The sequence below is a fragment of the Podarcis cretensis genome, assembly GCF_951804945.1.
Source record: "Podarcis cretensis genome assembly, chromosome: 1".
Taxonomy (NCBI): Eukaryota; Metazoa; Chordata; class Lepidosauria; order Squamata; family Lacertidae; genus Podarcis; species Podarcis cretensis.
Genome location: NC_137170.1, coordinates 87592595 through 87609734, shown reverse-complemented (window position 1 = coordinate 87609734; position 17140 = coordinate 87592595). Strand labels below are relative to the sequence as shown.

The window sequence follows — 17140 nt, the reverse complement described above, 5'->3', positions numbered from 1 at the left end:
GCTGGCACCCCCAATATATCTGGGAAAACCACACACACACACACTGCTGTAGCTTAGTTGCAAGACATTTTAAAACACATCATGAAAGCAAAATAAATACAAAAAATAAAATGCAATACTGATGGGGGTGGGAAATGAAACAGCTGCAGTAGAATTAATAATTGTGTTAGAAACCATTAAAAGTGATGAAAGACACGAAACACAAGGGGAAAGAAAACTGCTTCCATCTGGCACCCCAAATCCCACAAAGTCAGCACCAGCCAAACAGGTTTTGGGGGAGGGAGTTCCACAAATGAGGCACCACCAGAGATGAGGCTCTATCTGTGCTAGACACCCACCGCGTTTCTGAAGGTTGGCTTCTGATGGGGATGTCAACAGGCAGGCAAGTCCTATGGATGCTATTGATACAGTAGGACCCATAAGGCAGGGCAAGTTTAAAGTGCTATGAAATATCCCCCTAATGTTACTTGTAACCAAGGCTGCAATTTTATGCAGTTGTGTGTGCTTAAATCCCTTGGCCCTGCCATGAAGTGGAACAATGAAGAAAGAGGAGGGGAGGCTGCACTTCAGGCAGTGCAGCCTAACTCTAAGGTGCAAGTGTGGGGAATCTGTGGCCCTGTTGAACCTCTTCTTCCCTGACCATTGGCTATGCTGGCTGGAACTGATGGGAGATGGAGTCCATGTACATTGGAGGGCACTGAGTTCCCCAGCCCTGCTGTGAAGGATCAGGTTGCACATCCCATCAACACCATGGTTAGCTGTGACTCACTGCCACTGGTGTCAGCAGAACATGTTGCTTACTATGCATCCTATGCATGTTTACTCAGAAGCCAGTACCACTACCTTTCATAGGGACTACTCCCAAGTAAGTAAGCATCTGTAGCATTGCAGCCACGGTGGTTGATCTTATCCTAGTTAGGTCTGCATAGGAATGGATGGCTAGTGATGGCAGCCGGTGCCCATTGGAACTGGTGGGACAGACCAGTGGTAGGTGGCGTCAGAGCCAATGACTGGGGGAGCAAACACATTCGAGTTTTGTCATCACCACCCTCCCTGCTGACATCTACAAGGGGCAACACTGAGGCTATGGAGGAGGAATATGACAGGCAGTGTTGTCCCCTGAACTGGTTGCAAGTAAGGCAAGGAGCAGTTGATGGTTGTGGTTTAAGGCAGTGGTCTTCAAGGTGGGTCCAGGAGCACGGCCATCATGCAAAGGTCCCCAAATGCATGTTTGGGTTAAATGCATGTTTGGGTTAAAAGTGAGGTTGAAGATGCCTGGTTTAAGGCAGACTGAGGTTGGTGAGGCAGTCCCCCATTTGACCCAATAGACCGGCCTCCACTGATAGCTACTCACCCTTAACTGTAGCTGGGTTGTGGCCAAGGTGTGATTTTTCTGTCTGGAAAGGACCTCTGACTGCTGTTAGCAATTTACTGAGTCGGCAATTTAAGGACAATGCCAGCCTGCAGTGATGGAAAGGCGCGTGGGGGGGGGTTATGTGCCACAATGCCTAACAGTGCAATTCAAACCATACCTTCTCAGAAGTAAATTCAGCTGAAATTCTCATATTGTGATGCAGCTAAACTAAACTGGTCACTTTTCCCAAGAGTAGCATGTTTTTATAGGGCAGACATAGGAAGGGAAAATCTTTCCAAGAGTTGCTTCTGGAATCACAGTGGCACTGAACCAAATTTTACTCAGAGTAGACCCAATTAAATTAATGGACCCAACTTAGTTAGCTGAATGCCACCCACTGAATTCTAATGATGGTTAATGCCAGCAATAGAGCATTAGGGCCAGCAGTGGCTTTTAGTTTACTACTAGGCTGTGGGCACTCAGACTATCTGTGTGATTCTGTTCTTATTACTGATATTTCCAGAAAAGAAGAACAGTTCATCTACTTGAGCTTTTTAAAAAAATGCCCAGATCTGATCCTTAAGACGTGCAGCTGTGCTACAGGGAAGGTGAATCTAGGTTATATAATGTGTATTAACAAAAAAAATCCAGTGAATAAGTAGCAGTTTGTTTCATAATCTCTCCCCTTCTATTTCCAAGTTATAAATAATGGTCTTGGCTCAGCTCAAGCTCTGTTTTTGGCTAGACACTGTCATTTCTTCCCTGACTTTCCTGCTACCCTGATATGTACCAGAACTGACAGCTTATGCAACTTGTGATTACCAGTTCGTACTTTGCATCCAAACTACAACTCCCAGCATGCCCTCCTAAAAGCTGTCAGTTTTCTGCCACTATTATTTAAAGGTAAAGCATGATGCTTGCAGGATACTCTCTGGTGCTACAATTCAAAGAAGAGGCCATAAATTGGCTGAGAAGAAGAAAGCATAAACTACACTGTCTTTATTAAAGAAGTCAACTAAAATTTACCAAAGATCTATAAAATTATACACGGCTTGAAGAACAGCACAAAATAGGGGACAAATATTTTACCTTTTCACAAAATAGCACGATGAACCAAACAAATTAGACACAGCAAGCAAGGAAACAAGCAAGAGAAATGTTCCCCTAACAAATAAAACTATTGCTCTGTGGAACTCTCTGACACAGTACATGACTAACCATATATATATTAAATTATTTTTATTAACAAACAAAATAAACCAAATATAAAGAGCATAAAGAAATACAGTTACAATTTGAAAGCAGCAAACATTGGACGTTATAATTGAACTTGTTCCAAAACATTACAAAAAATACCACTTTTTCCATAAACCTGTTAGGCTGGTTGATATGCATTCTTTTTTTTTTAAAAAAAAGTTAGCTTAATCATAGTTACTATGGATGAAACTTTCTCAGTCCATTCTGATATAGTAGGAGATATGCTTTCTCTTAATTTTTTAGCTATTATAATCTTAGCAGCAGCTATAAGGTTAAACACTGTTTTGTAGAATCGTAGCGTTGGAAGGGAGAACCACAGTGCTAAACCTGCTAATCGTCATTAACTAGGATAGCCAAGGCACTGACCACAAATGCCAGAGACGGCTAGAAGCTGCTAATGGGGAAGGAAATATGCTATGCATCTGTTCCACATGATGCTTTAAGTCTCAATAAAGGATCCCTCGTCGCCACAACCAATATTTTCCTGCAGTGCTCTGCTGTGTTCTGGGGTGCATCTTCAGAGAAGTGGAGAGACCCAACACCACCTGATCAAAACTTTTCATGAACTTAGCGTGTGCCCTGGAACGCCCCTCTGCAAAATGCTTCTTGATACCATTAATACAGAAAAAGCTCCCTAGAAGAAGGCCCTGATGTGAGCAGGAGTTTCCATGTGCTTTCTCCTCCTCTTGAGACAAGCCACACATGGAACTAGCTTGGCATCTGCTGGTGAGGAAACGTCCTGGGTTTGCTATCTCCTTTATGCTCCTGTGGGTGTCTAAGGGAAATATCTGAAAGACAATCAGGGACCACCCTGGAACTGGCGTGGGGACCCCCAGTCCTGCAGCAGGGATGCCCAGATCCAGTTGGAAAGTCTTGCTCAGCTTTGAGGACTGGGGAGGGCTGAACATGGCACGAAAGGTCTAAACCTTTGGCCCTGCACCACAGCCCCCATCCAAACCCAGGTGGAGAGAGCAAAACCTACAGGCGCAAAAATCGTTAAGTGGACGCCCTCTTGTAAGCAGCGCTCCCTGGCAGGTGGCCAAGAGAAGTTGTAAGGCAGGGCAATTAGCTGAGAGTGAAGGGCTGCAAAGCGTGGATTGTTGCCCTTTGATCACCGGTTTTGAGCACCGAGCACCTCGCCCAGACAGCAGGCGAGCGGGACTGCGCGGCGCATAGCTGCCCCTCCCTAAGGCAGCCGGTGAACTCTGCAAAAGCTACTTTCCAGGTGACCACCCACTCAAAGCCTGCTTGGCAAAGCTTTTTAGGCCTGCTTGCTTTTTGCACAGAACCCGCGATCCGTTCTGTCATGCGGATTAGCAGATTCTCCTTGATCTCTGATGGGTGCCTGTTTACGCGCAAGGCGCGCTTCAGCTGACAGATGGGCGAAACCCCCGTGTTGTGTAAGCAGCTCGTCAACAGCCCCCAGCAAAGCTGGAAAGGAAATGCTCCAGTTCAGCGACAGCCAGCCAACCACACGGGGGCCTGGCTGTGCCAGAAGCCGTTGGGAGAAAAGAGGCAGGGAGGCAGCCGGGCGCAAAAGGGGAGGGCTTGCGGGAGGAAATGATTGGTTCGCGAAAGAATTTTGTTGAGTTAACAAGCAAGCCGAAGCAGCCAGCTCTTGTTGCCTGCGCCCATCAGATGCATGCTGTAATAATACAAACGGGCGGGGGGGGGGAGTGGGGGAATCCGTGGCTGAACAGCAGAGCAAGTAATCCGCCTAAATTGTGCAGGGAGAGGCTGGAAGAGAGATTATCCCGCGCGCTCGGGGAGGGGCCTGTAACGTTTATTGATTAGCGCTACGTATAGCCACAAGAGAGGAGAGTCCAAAGTCACAACCCGTTCCAGAAACGTCCATGCCAGGTTTTGCACTAGGCCAAGTGACAAATGGAGGGAAATAAATGGGAGTTAGCTGGGCTGTGTTATTCTGTAAACTGCGAGATTAACATTGCTCTGGTCTGTTTTGTCCTGTTAAGTCTTATCAGCAGCATCGTTCATTTGCAAGGCTGCCCAGGGCAGTGGAATGTAAATAGAGCATTCCCAAGTAAGCAGGTCTCCCTGAAGTGTAAAATGGGCTGCGGAAGGATAAGATTAGCCCAACTGAAACTTTGCACAGGGGAAGTTTGAAGTCTCTGCACGCTTCTGCTGCCTGGGACTGGAATGGGGTGGCTCTGTTCTTTCACGCGGCTGCTGACTGGCCTGGCCAGGGACAAGCTGTTCCCTCATTAACATGCACATTCCAGGGCCTCTGGGTTGCTTCTGGGCCACTGTTAACGAGGAAAAATTGCTATAAGGAGGTCAAGGGCACAGTGCCTAATTTCTGGCTTGCTATATTTTGGCACTGAGATCCACAGCAAGGGATCCATCAGTTCCTTGCAGAGCAGAGTGCATGAGGAACCCTACAGGGGACTTACACCCATCTGGCAACAACACCCATATTTCTGTGTGAGCTTTAGAGCAAATGCACGTGGGGGAGCAGAAGCTGGAGGTGGGGGCTTGCTCAAGTTATGAGTGCTGAAGAGGTGTGGTTATTATTGTTATTGTTGTTGGCATTTGTCTGACTCGAGACAATGGAGTGTGCCTCCAGCGGGGTGAAGTCAAACTGCTGCCTTAGCAGCACCAAAGTGACCTCTCTGGGGTGCAAGCCTGGGCACTGTGTGTGTGTGTGGGGGAGGGGGTCCTGAGCTGCCCAGATGATGATACACCCCCCTCTCAGCTTCACTATTGTGGTCCAAGGGAAGGCAGAGCAATATATTTGGCACTAGCTTGGCTGCAGGAGATACCAGAAGGAGGCATAGGAGGCACCATCCAACTGTCTTAGGGACTCCACTCTAGATTTGTGTAGGGTTTACTCCTTAGCCTTTTCTTCTTCTGAAGAAATCCTGAAAGGCATCAGAGGTTTTGGATCAGAATTATTCTTCTCCTAGATGGACTGCTTTGTTCTGAATATTTGAATCTGTTAAAAGATACCTTGAGTGTGTGTGTGTGTGGAATTTAAGAAATGTAATAAACCAAAATGCTGATTCCTTCCTTCCCACTACTTTCCTTTCCCCATATTTTAAAATTTTGATTCCTATCTTCCTCCAACTTGAATTTTTTTTTGTAGGGCCCCAGTTCACAGCCAAAGTCTGCAAAATCTTATAGATATAAATAAAATCCATCTAGATTGCCCTGGTGCAGGGGGCCCCTTAAGAGCAGCCTGCGGGGCCCAATTTGGCCCTATTGCTTTAAAGTCAGCCCTGTTGAGACTGTGCAGGGGTTGGGCTGACAAGCCCTGCACCTTCTATGTCCTGGTGTCACTATTCAGAGTACAGACTCAAGAACTTGTTATGAAAATAAAGGGGGGCACTTATTGGAAATCAGTTTTGTCATCTCTTCCCCCCCCCAACCCCGAGACAATGAGCCCAGCCATCTTTTATTCACAGTCGCATAAGCACTACACTACAGCATGGCCATAAACTTGTACGTTCAACTGCTGAAATATACACTCAATATGTAGCAATGGAGATTTATGTTACTGCTTTATGAATGAACACTGTTTTATGAATGGACCCTGTATTTTGGAATCACCTAAGGGGGAATTCCAACAGGGAGCTCTAGAATCTGACAGCTAACCAATTGGGTACTACCAAACAGCGACCCCTATTGCTGAAAGCAAGGAATGCTTCAGCTCAGCCTTTGCACTGTTGACTGAACACCCCCTGCTGTGGAGATAATGGAGAAAGCTCATGAATTGTACCCCTTCTGGCATCCTGGCCAACTCTATTACGCTGGTGTAAGCCCTGGTGCATCAGAAGCACAGAATAGTAGCAAATAAAATCCGCTCATACGTCAGCAACTGATGAGACTTGTCAACCAGTTCTTCCAAAATCTTCCTAATTTATAAAGCTTCAAAATACAGGCCAAAAGAGAGCAGGTCTGGGAAGAGCGAGGCATACAATGGGCACCACCAGTGAAAAGGCCCTGCTCTGTGTAACTCCTGCCCTGTCATTTGATAGAGTGCCCACTTGCCCTCCTTCTTGACATGGAATGCTCTCTATGGGAGTCTCCAGGTCCAGTACAAAGACCATAAGAAGGGAGAGCAGGGACTTTGAAGTTCCCAACAGCTGTTAATCAAGCAAGCAAGCACACAGGTTACCTTTGTTACAGTCACATGACATGTGATGCTAATTATTTTCCCCAAGAGTTAAATGATAACTAATCAGAGGCACCTACAGGAGAGCTATGAGATTCAGGCGAGGGTCAGATGCCTTGTCAATCCCAGAAGGTATATAAGAGGACGACCAGGCCTGCGGCCTGCCCAGGGTGGAACAGGGTCTTTGCGCCTCCGACGGGCACTGGAGGTGCTCAGGCACCATGCCCCCACTCCGCCTCACTTACCTCCCGCTCTCCCCTCCCCGGACTCTCCTCCTGGTGCCCTCCACAGCCTGGCATCCTGGTTCACTGCGCCACTATGCCAAATGGTAAAGACGGCCCTGGCTGTGCTCAGCAAGAGATTCTGATGAGCCAGTGTCTTCTCTATCTCCCACATTATTCTCATACATGCAACAAACATGTATTACTACTGTTTGCCACTAGAGGGTGCTACCAACCCAACGTTCAGAATAGTTATGTCCTGGAGAAGAGGGGTTTGTCCACCACAACTCCTTATTGTGTGGAATCAGAGACACACAAAAATGACAGACATATCTTTTGCTTTCCCTTACTACTGTTATAACGGAAAAATAACTTGTTCCTTTCCCCTTATGGGGTATCCAATAGCCCGTATAGAGTCCTTAAGTGGGTTCCTTATCGGTAGGAGAAAATAACAGAGGCCAACCAAAGAATATTGAGGAGCAAAGAATCTAATAAGCCTGATCTTTATTAAACTGTTGCAACAGTGTCCCCCCCTCACCCCCCGCAGGGAGGGAGGAGAGGAACCCAGAACAATGGCGTGCAAGCCCTTATATAGACATTTGAAATTGCCCATCCTGTAGGTTAAGACCCCCCCCCCCAAACATCACAGAAGGAGGCAGTTTCCAACAGAAATATATCACGGGGGGGGGGGGGGGGCGGGGCGGGAGGGGGGGCGTCTACAACAGAAATCCTGTCTGTCAGGAGAGCTGACAATGGTCATTGATTGCTTTACCTGGGCAGCCTGGCCATTCTATTGTGATGGTTAATAGTTTAGTTCCTGAACCCAGGTCACAGGCTCATCCTATTCATACACAAATATGCCCTTGAGACAGGATTTGTAAGCAAAGGACAATGGGGAGGCTCTCCCCATTTCCTCCCTTACTGCAGAGGAATATTTGCGGTCACTGGAAGAGTCAAAATGGCTTCAGGATTGCTCTCCTGTACTATTTCAGACACATGGTTTATATAGTTATGTATGTGTTTGCCTTGTACATTTATGAACACTTATTTTATATTTGAGACCTTAGAATTCTTATAACACTGCCTCCTCCACTTTTTATTGTTTCCTTGAATATACTTAACAAAAAGTTCTCAAAGCATATGCAGAGAACTAGTATGCTTGATCTGTGTCGGCCTTGCTCCAAGATGCAGCTGGAAGAAGCATGAGACCTGGGTAAGAAGCCAGCAGCTTCCGGGTGGGCTGACAGGCATGGACAGACTCTATCCACCTTCCAGCTGCATGTTGGGGTGTGGTTATTTGCAAAAGATCCACCAGCCTGGAACTAAAGGGAGGCATTCATCTCCTGTCACTCCCCAAAGATGCTGCCAGAGATAGCATATTCTATCTAGCCGTATGAGCACAACTAATATGATGTATGTGTAATAACATACAGCAAAGAAGCAATGTCTATGTTCTACCTCTAGCAATGGAGACGGAATACTTCTGAATGCCCGTTGCTGGGAATGGGAGGTGGGCAGGCTGCTGTGATGCTCAGGTCCTGCTTACAGGCATCTGGTGAGAACAGGAAGGATGCAGGAGAGAGGGACCATTCGTATAAAGATGCCCCTAAACCATGGATGGAGAACTCTGCACCTGGGGCTGCACCTCTGGGACCTCCACCTCCAGGCTATGCCTCCCCTGTCCTCTTCATGCTCAGCAAATAGGCTTTCTCCCCCATGGTCTCCAGTTGCCATGCAGGGGGCATTGTGAGGGGTTGCAATTGATATAGGAATGGTTCACCCTCCACATGCCCTGCAACCCCCTTACCGAAAATCCATATGCACACAACAATTGGGCTTGAAAAACCCAGAATCTTTGAATTTGGCCTACATGTGCTCCACAGTTGTAAATTGACATCCTATGCCCTTTTAAAATGTGGGGGGGTTTTTTTGGGGGGGGAGTTATTGGATTGTTGCTTTTATTTTGATTATATATTTTGTGGTTTTATATGATTATATATTTTGTGGTTTTATATTTTGATTTTGTTCTGTGAATCTCCCTGAGACCTCCGGGTATAGAGCAGTATATAAATTCAATCAATTAACAGATGTTGAGTCAGACCCTGACTAGGATTTTTGGCTAATGCTTTTACTCTGCCCCCCAATTGCACCATGAAGTTCCTTGCCACCAAGGTCTCCAAGGAAGCCTTTTAACCCTTTCCTGAGCATGGCACAAGAGCAGAGTCCTTACCTGCTCCACTGGAGGGTCTCTTTCTGGGGAAGCCTCACTGCCGGGCATGGCTTCTTGACTCTGGCAGCCTGGAATGGAGATTGCAGCTTGGATCCCTGGATGACCGCAGCCCATGAACTCAAGATTTGCAAACTTCCACTAAGATCCATTGCTAGGATCCTTTCCTGAGCGAGATGGCCCACTGCTTTACACTGCGGGTAGGAATTCTGATCCCCCAAAGGAAAACAAGACAGAGAAACCCAGGCGAAAAGGGAAGAGGAGCTTTTCCCTTCTAGGAAAGCACCTGTGAATCTCTGCCCTGCTCCCACCATTCCAGAAAGGCTGCTGCAAACAATGGTTCTCTGTTGTTCTTCCCTAACTCTGTTCGTTCTCTGTTGAGACTTGCCGGTTGCCTTGGCAATGCCATCAAAGCATGCTTAGTGGGTTATGCACCACAAGGGGGCAGCGTTGTCTCTTGCTGGCTGCTAGGTTGTTGGGCAGTGGAAGGATAAACTCTATCAAGTCTTGACAAGTCTTACCTATATGCACTCCATGGAGTGACTCCCCCACTCCATGGTGCTCTCTCTCTCTCTCTCTCTCTCTCTCTCTCTCTCTGTATTGTGGCTCAGCGCAGGGTTGACAGAAAAAATGAAGGAGAACCAACTTCTGCCTTGTCTCATCACTGTCCCCATGGTCACCGCTTAGCTGAACATGCCATTAGGCAAACAAGGAAGTGATTCAAAGGCCAGTGTGGATCAGAGAGAGAGAGAGAGAGAGAGAGAGAGAGAGAGAGAGTGCCTTGGCCACTTGCATTAGGTAACATTAGTTGTTGGGAATGGCAAGCAAGGAAAGGGCTGTTAAGAATATAAAACGAGCCTGCTGGATCAGGCCAATGGCCCATTGAGTCCAGCACTCTGTTCTCACAGTGGCCAACCAGATGCTTGTGGGAAGCCCCTAAGCAGGACTCCGTCACAAGAGCACTCTCCCTTCCTGTGGCTTTCAGCGACTAGTATCCAGAAGCGTTTCTACCTCCAACCATGCAGGCAGGGCATAGCTATCACGGCTAGTTGTGCCTGTGTTCTGTTTGAAGGCTTCCCATAGGCACCTGGTGGGCCACTGTGAGATAGGAATGGAGGGGGAATTTGATTGAGCTTTGTATTTATACTTCTTCAGGTTCTGGGAGACCAGAGGGGAGGGGAGCTGCCTGTTGCAGCCTGATGCTTCATGGCTCCTTTCCAGCCTCCGCTTCTGCCTCTGATTCTGGACTGCGCTCTGCCACAGCCTCTTCCTGCTCACTAAACCCGGTTGCCTCTTCAGCTTCTGACCTCCTCCTCTCAGTCTGCTCCCTCTGACCACTCATCATTGTCCCACCACCAGTCTCCTGGCTCTGAGCCTTCTTCCCTAGCTGGTGCCTCCCACCACGGCTCTGCATCCAGCCAGTCCATGACAGGTCCTTGGGAGTCTCAGGCCAGCCCCTCCTCAGCTACCCCACTCTCCCCAAGCCATTGCCAACCCTGCTTTGTAGCCTCCTTGAATTTTTTTATTTTTCTAGCTGGAATTGCCCTTGAACTCTGATAATGCCTCTTCCTTCCCTGGCTGGAAGGTAGGATGTGTATGAAGTGTGTGTAGAAACTAGCCTACTGAACAAAGGTGTTTAGGGAAGCTTTTAATGTTTAATAGGTTATTGTATTTTAATGTTCTGTTGGAAGCCGCTCAGAGTGGCTGGGGAAACCCAGCCAGATGGGCGGGGTAGAAATAAATTATTATTATTATTATTATTATTATTATTATTATTATTCCCACCTGCTGCTCTGTGCACTTTTGCCTCTGGCCCCACCCACTGCTATCATGTGGCCCTTGGAAGGTTGCCCAGAATGCGGCCCTTTGACAGAAAAAGATGCCCCACTCCATGCTAGCACAACAGCAGGTAGGACTGGGGGAGTTTATAACAAAATACCAGTGTTTTCTCTTTTTTTAAGGTGAGGCTTGGCTGCACACGTAATAATCCTCTGGGGACAGTCCCTCTCCAAGTCCCAAGTTATGTTTGGTGTAACCAAGGCTTAGCTTGGCTTTCTCTGTGAATTGTGTGTTGAGTCCGGCCGTAACTCAGAAACCATTCAGGCTAAGCTCCGTGTCCATCTCTAACAACAAAGCATCCCTCGTGCTTGGAGATGGGCTGCGGAATGTTATAAAAGGCAGACACTGCAGGAAAACCCCTCAGTTACCAGCCTTCGTCCTCTGAGCTCATCGCCGCCAGGTCGAAGGAGACAGTTTTGCAGGATGGTGAGTCTTGCCTGGACTTGTCAGCTGGGCTGGAGCAGCGAGGGAATGGCAGCCCCACTCGGCATAGCCGTCAGGGCCATGTGGAGGCCTCCCTTGTTTTAAATATAGTGCCGTACGATCCCAGTGCCCTTCTAATGGGAATGCAAGTGCTCTTAGATCTGTAGCCAGGGTGTTGTTCGAAGTATGCAAGGTGTAGGGAAAAGAGGATAAAATAATTTCACAGTGTAGGAACAGGAGGGAAGAGGAATTAGCACTCTTGATGGTGGGGTGTTTTTACCAGTTTGCCCTCCCCTTTTTCCTTTTTCACTCAGCCTCAGTTCTAGATAATGGGAAATGGGAAATACTATTTTTTTTAAAGAGAGAGAGAGAGAGAGAGAGAGAGAGGGGAAGGGAAGCCCAATCTCTGAACACTGAAAGATTCCAGGAATTCCAGAGTTCAGTTTCCTCAGAATAAAGGACAGCAGAGACAGTGGTGTCTTTAGGATGTATGATTTATTTACACAGATATACAACCTGAGCCTATGGTGGAGAGGCTCACAGCATTAACACCCCAAGAGGGCCTTCCTTCTCCCAGAGCCACAGCCTTGGATTCATACAGAAATCAGGCATGGCTATGTCTCTCACAGCTGCCCAGCCCTCAGCCTGCCGCATTTTGCCTCTAGCTCTCACAAACAACTCCCAAGAGGGAGTGGGGGAGGGACGGACATCCATTTGTTATCTGGCATGGAGCCACTTCCTTTGTTACCTTAATGACCCATACTTAGAGGACTATTTCAACAGTTTGAACCCTTGTTAAGATTTTAACACTTGCCAGATCCAGGAATTAGAAGGGTATGGGGCATGCAGCCTACCCCCCCCCAAAAAAAAACTTTTTACAATACTATGACAATATACTAACTTTGGTATGCACCCCACCATGTATACCCTGGGTAAAAAACAACAACCCTTTAAAAAGAGCTTTTATGGTGTAGTGCAATCTTCCCCAACCTGGTGCCCTCCAGATGACTGGTGAGGAGATTTTGCTTCTATTCTTATTACTGAGGTGTCGGCATCTCCTAGCCACTGACTACTGCAGTGCAAAGGTGGAGTTGCTGGAGGGGCAGGGAGATGTTGTGCCAAGGTGTTAGAGCCAAAGGACTCACCAAAATACACTAGAACCAGGAAGATGGTTGTTGCCAGTGCTTTTTTTTCTAGGAGGGATGCAGGGGTACTTATACCCCTAAACATTTTGTGAATCTTTGTACTTTTGTCCATTTACTGTATTTATTTTTCCCGGTTTGAACTATAAAATAGTGATTTTCTTGAGTCAAAATGAGAGTACCCCTGAACATTTTTTTTACTAGAAAAAAAGCACTGGTTGTTGCTCTGGCAAAGTCCAAACTCCTGTCTAGGAGTGCCCAGTGGCCACCCCAGAGCCTGGGAATACTCCACTGTCCAGAAAGATGCACCAATCTGCATTTTTGGTGGCTTGCCACAGGGGGCAGTGTTATACAGGGTCAGGGTGTGGGTGGGAGTTTCCTGTTCTACTGCTAGTAGCCCCTGACATGTAGCTTCCACACCAGTGATGGATCTGCCCCTCTTTCCCCAGCGCGAGTGCATTTCTATCCACGTGGGCCAGGCTGGTGTGCAGATTGGCAATGCATGCTGGGAGCTGTACTGCCTGGAGCATGGGATTCAGCCGGATGGGCAAATGCCCAGCGACAAAACCATTGGAGGTGGAGACGACTCCTTTAATACCTTCTTCAGTGAAACCGGAGCTGGGAAGCATGTGCCTCGGGCTGTTTTCGTGGACCTGGAACCCACTGTGATCGGTGAGGGCTGTGTATTAGGGGTGGAGTCTGACTGGATCCTCTGTGTATTCTGAATGGATACTGATCTGAGGTGGCCCAAGACATTCTGGTGGCTGCCATGGTGGTAAAAATATAATAATAGATGCTTAAGAACTTCCTGCCCTTTAATGGTACCCCAGAGTAGAATTCTTAACCCTGCCTAATGGCCTGAAGCAGCTTGAATGAACTGGTTAAAGAACCACAGGGATCCATGACATTCATTCGTTAAGAATAAAGGTTGTTCTTCAGTTGTTAAGAACCACAAGGTTGTTGTGAGCTTAAAATGGGTTGGAGTTCCTAGGAAGAAAAATGGAATAGACATGTAATAATAAAACAAATGGATGTAGAAAGCAAGCAAGTTTGGTGCTAGGAACCCATTTCAATTTTGCATTGCCACACAAGGGCATTTAAAATGGCAACATCCTCCCAGATTTGTTTGTATTGTCACAGTATGTCAAGAGGAGACAGCAAAGACTTTGGAGTGTGGCTTTCTATGGAAAATGTGCTTGCTGTGGTCCATGTCTGTATCCCTTCTCTGCATGTCTACGGTGGCCCACTGGCTAGCTGAGAACTCTCTAAATCTGGTGAAAAGATTCTTAGGTCAGGGCTGAACCCATATCATACTCTCAGCTATTGAAACCGAATCTCCATCCAGCCTTGGTCTGTCGGCAGAGTAGGCTAGGAGACAAGAGAGGTGAGGAAATGACTTGACCTACTGTTTGCTCTGCAATCCAGATGAGGTCCGTACTGGCACGTACCGCCAGCTCTTCCACCCAGAGCAGCTGATCACTGGCAAGGAAGATGCTGCCAACAACTACGCCCGCGGGCACTACACCATTGGCAAAGAGATCATTGACTTGGTGCTGGACAGGATCCGGAAGCTGGTAATTGGGCTTGGTGGCATGGGAGACCTGGGGCAGGAAGGGGCTGGATCTGCTTTCTGGAATCTGGAAGGAGTTCTGGTTAATAAATCAGTGGCTTGTGTTGATGCTGCATAAGTTCAGCTTCCATTGCCTCACTCAGGGAACTAGATTATAGTGCAGAAGGCTTATCCACACTTAAGTTTTGCCCCACGCTTTCTAGGCACAGGTCCACACTTTCCCAGTCTGTGTCTGAGTGCCCCCCCCCACTGCTTTTCCCAGGAAAACCCGATCTTTACCACTGAATCAGAACAAATGGTAATTCGGATTTTGCCATGGATTGCTGTTTGCTCCAATTTGGTAAAGAGAGTGTTTTCACTGAAAAAGTGGCCAGGTGTGTGTGTGTGACACAGACCTGTAAAGTCTGGACCTGTGTTTAGAAATGCAGAGCAAAGCTAAGTGTGGATGAGCCCTAAAACGAAGGGCTAAGCACTAAGATTGGAGACAAGCCTTTTACTATCGAAAAGCAAGCAAAGGCTTATTGCCAGTCTTGCAGCTTGAACTTTGGATCACCTGACATCGTATTGACATCATGTGATTGACAGGTGGGCAGCTATAACCAGCTGTCCAAATAAGTTGTGGAGGGCAGGCCCATCTTGGATGCCTGACTTTAAGCAAGGCTGGGTGCTGTGAACACTTGAGCGCACAGTGACCTGTGGAGCAGGCTCTTTCTCTGCTCATGCAACAGCCAGTCTCCTACAATGGTGACACAATGGCTGTCTGTCATGAGGACCGATTCTCCACAGGTTATGTAGCAAGTACACCTTTGCTGGAATGAAAGTGTTTTAGATCCTTCTTACTGCCCAGATGATTGATTGGTGGAGAAATCTGGTTCAGTTTAATTCGCACATCTCAAGCCCATGCATGAACCAAAACAAAGCTTTTCTCTGAAATTTGCAGTTCTCTGAAGTTTCTGTTGCAGTACTGCAACCAAATGATGTGTGCTAAAATGCACGTATTAGGGGGAAAAGTGCATAAAATGCATGCATTAGTGAAAGTAATGAAGAAAAATGCAATAGATTAGGAAAAGCAGCTTGCCAAAAATTGTGTCTATTAGTCAAAGCAACATATATTAGGAGAAATCCAACAAAAATGCTGGTGAATTTTCATGAGGACTTAAAAAATATCCACAACCTCACTGAATCTAAAACTGGCGGAATTAGAGACAGAGAGGAGTGGAAGTTAACAAATTCATCCATCCCAACTGGCCAGCACTAGGGCTAAACTCTAATGCTGAAATACAGAGACTTGATTGTGGGTCTCCCAGAGGAATTGGGAGACAATAAAGCAGTGGTTGAGAGAGTTTTGGAGGACTCTATCCCATTATTCCACCCCATTCCCTAACCCCAACTGACCACCGCTTGGTTTTTTTCCTGCATTCCATAGGCTGACCAATGCACAGGACTCCAGGGATTCCTCATCTTCCACAGCTTTGGGGGAGGCACTGGCTCAGGATTCACCTCCCTGCTGATGGAACGGCTCTCGGTTGACTACGGCAAGAAGTCCAAGCTGGAGTTCTCCATTTACCCAGCTCCTCAGATATCAACAGCTGTGGTTGAGCCCTACAACTCCATCCTCACCACACATACAACCCTTGAGCACTCAGACTGTGCCTTCATGGTGGACAATGAAGCCATCTATGATATCTGCCGCAGGAACCTGGACATCGAGCGCCCAACTTACACAAACCTGAACAGGCTCATCGGCCAGATTGTGTCCTCCATCACAGCCTCGCTTCGGTTTGATGGGGCACTCAATGTGGACCTGACAGAGTTCCAGACCAACCTGGTGCCCTACCCTCGCATCCACTTCCCTCTGGCCACTTACGCCCCGGTCATCTCTGCGGAGAAGGCCTATCATGAGCAGCTTTCTGTAGCGGAGATCACCAACGCTTGCTTTGAGCCAGCTAACCAGATGGTGAAATGTGACCCCCGCCATGGCAAATACATGGCCTGCTGCCTGTTGTATCGAGGCGATGTGGTGCCCAAGGATGTCAACGCTGCTATTGCCACCATTAAAACAAAGCGGACAATCCAGTTTGTGGACTGGTGCCCCACAGGCTTCAAGGTGGGCATCAACTACCAGCCCCCGACTGTGGTTCCTGGTGGGGACCTAGCCAAGGTGCAGCGGGCAGTGTGCATGCTGAGCAACACCACTGCCATTGCTGAGGCCTGGGCCCGCTTGGACCACAAGTTTGACCTGATGTATGCCAAGAGGGCTTTTGTCCACTGGTACGTAGGGGAAGGCATGGAAGAAGGGGAGTTCTCCGAGGCACGAGAAGACATGGCCGCCCTGGAGAAGGATTATGAAGAAGTGGGAACAGATAGTATAGACGGTGAAGGAGAAGAAGAGGAAGGTGATGAGTATTAGCACAGCTCAATTTGTGTTATATGGGGAATTAAAGTGTCCATTGCCTTGCCACTTGGGGATTCTCTTCGCAAAATAAAATATTAACTGAGTCACAGAATGTGGTGTAGTTTTCTTCTTGACTCAAAGCTGCTTCCTTGCTCTGCTGGCCTATAAGCATCAAGAAGTCACACGCCATTCCTGAAGGTTTGTACCTCTGTTCAAATGACACTGTCCCACATGGGACACCTAAGTCCAATCCACATTAGTGGTCTTCTGTGGTACTGCCACTCCTTGTTTGACATGATGCCCTTGACAAATGCCCCTCCCTGTAGAAATACTGCTACATAATTGGCTAATATAATTGTCAGCAGCTTCACCAAACCAAAATTTACAGGGAGAAGCCCTGACCATTAAAACCCATGTAAATGTTGTAGAAAAGCCCCATGATACAATCTTATGTTAGTCTATGAGACTGGCTCTCCAGTGAAGGACTGGGGAACCTGTGCCCTCCTTGCACTCAAGAAATTATGGGTCTCCAAATCCCATGAGCCCTAGCCAGCATAGCTAATGGCCAGGGATGATGGGA

At 47.5% G+C, this 17140-nt stretch overlaps 1 protein-coding gene across 2 annotated transcripts; it reads left to right on the top strand.

The window, feature by feature from the left end:
• The first annotated feature begins 11337 nt into the window (after positions 1–11337).
• LOC307224623 (tubulin alpha-1D chain) lies at positions 11338–16672 on the top strand. 2 transcript variants are annotated; one of them, XM_079991617.1, is made up of 4 exons: positions 11338–11456; positions 13045–13267; positions 14021–14169; positions 15592–16672. In XM_079991617.1, the coding sequence occupies exons 1-4, from the start codon at positions 11454–11456 to the stop codon at positions 16573–16575; spliced, it is 1359 nt and encodes a 452-aa protein (XP_079847743.1). In that variant the 5' UTR covers positions 11338–11453; the 3' UTR covers positions 16576–16672. The 2 variants fall into 2 exon arrangements, with proteins under 2 accessions (XP_079847743.1, XP_079847742.1); XM_079991616.1 differs by lacking the exon at positions 11338–11456 and having other exon boundaries at positions 13006–13267.
• Positions 16673–17140: the final 468 nt, after the last annotated feature.

Bases quoted from the DNA above. Each gene is read 5' to 3' on its own strand.
- LOC307224623 (XM_079991616.1), top strand. From the start codon at position 13,021: ATGGATCTGCCCCTCTTTCCCCAGCGCGAGTGCATTTCTATCCACGTG. The intron at 13,268-14,020 runs GTGAGGGCTGTG...TCTGCAATCCAG, and splicing joins CCTGGAACCCACTGTGATCG to ATGAGGTCCGTACTGGCACG. The intron at 14,170-15,591 runs GTAATTGGGCTT...TGCATTCCATAG, and splicing joins TGGACAGGATCCGGAAGCTG to GCTGACCAATGCACAGGACT.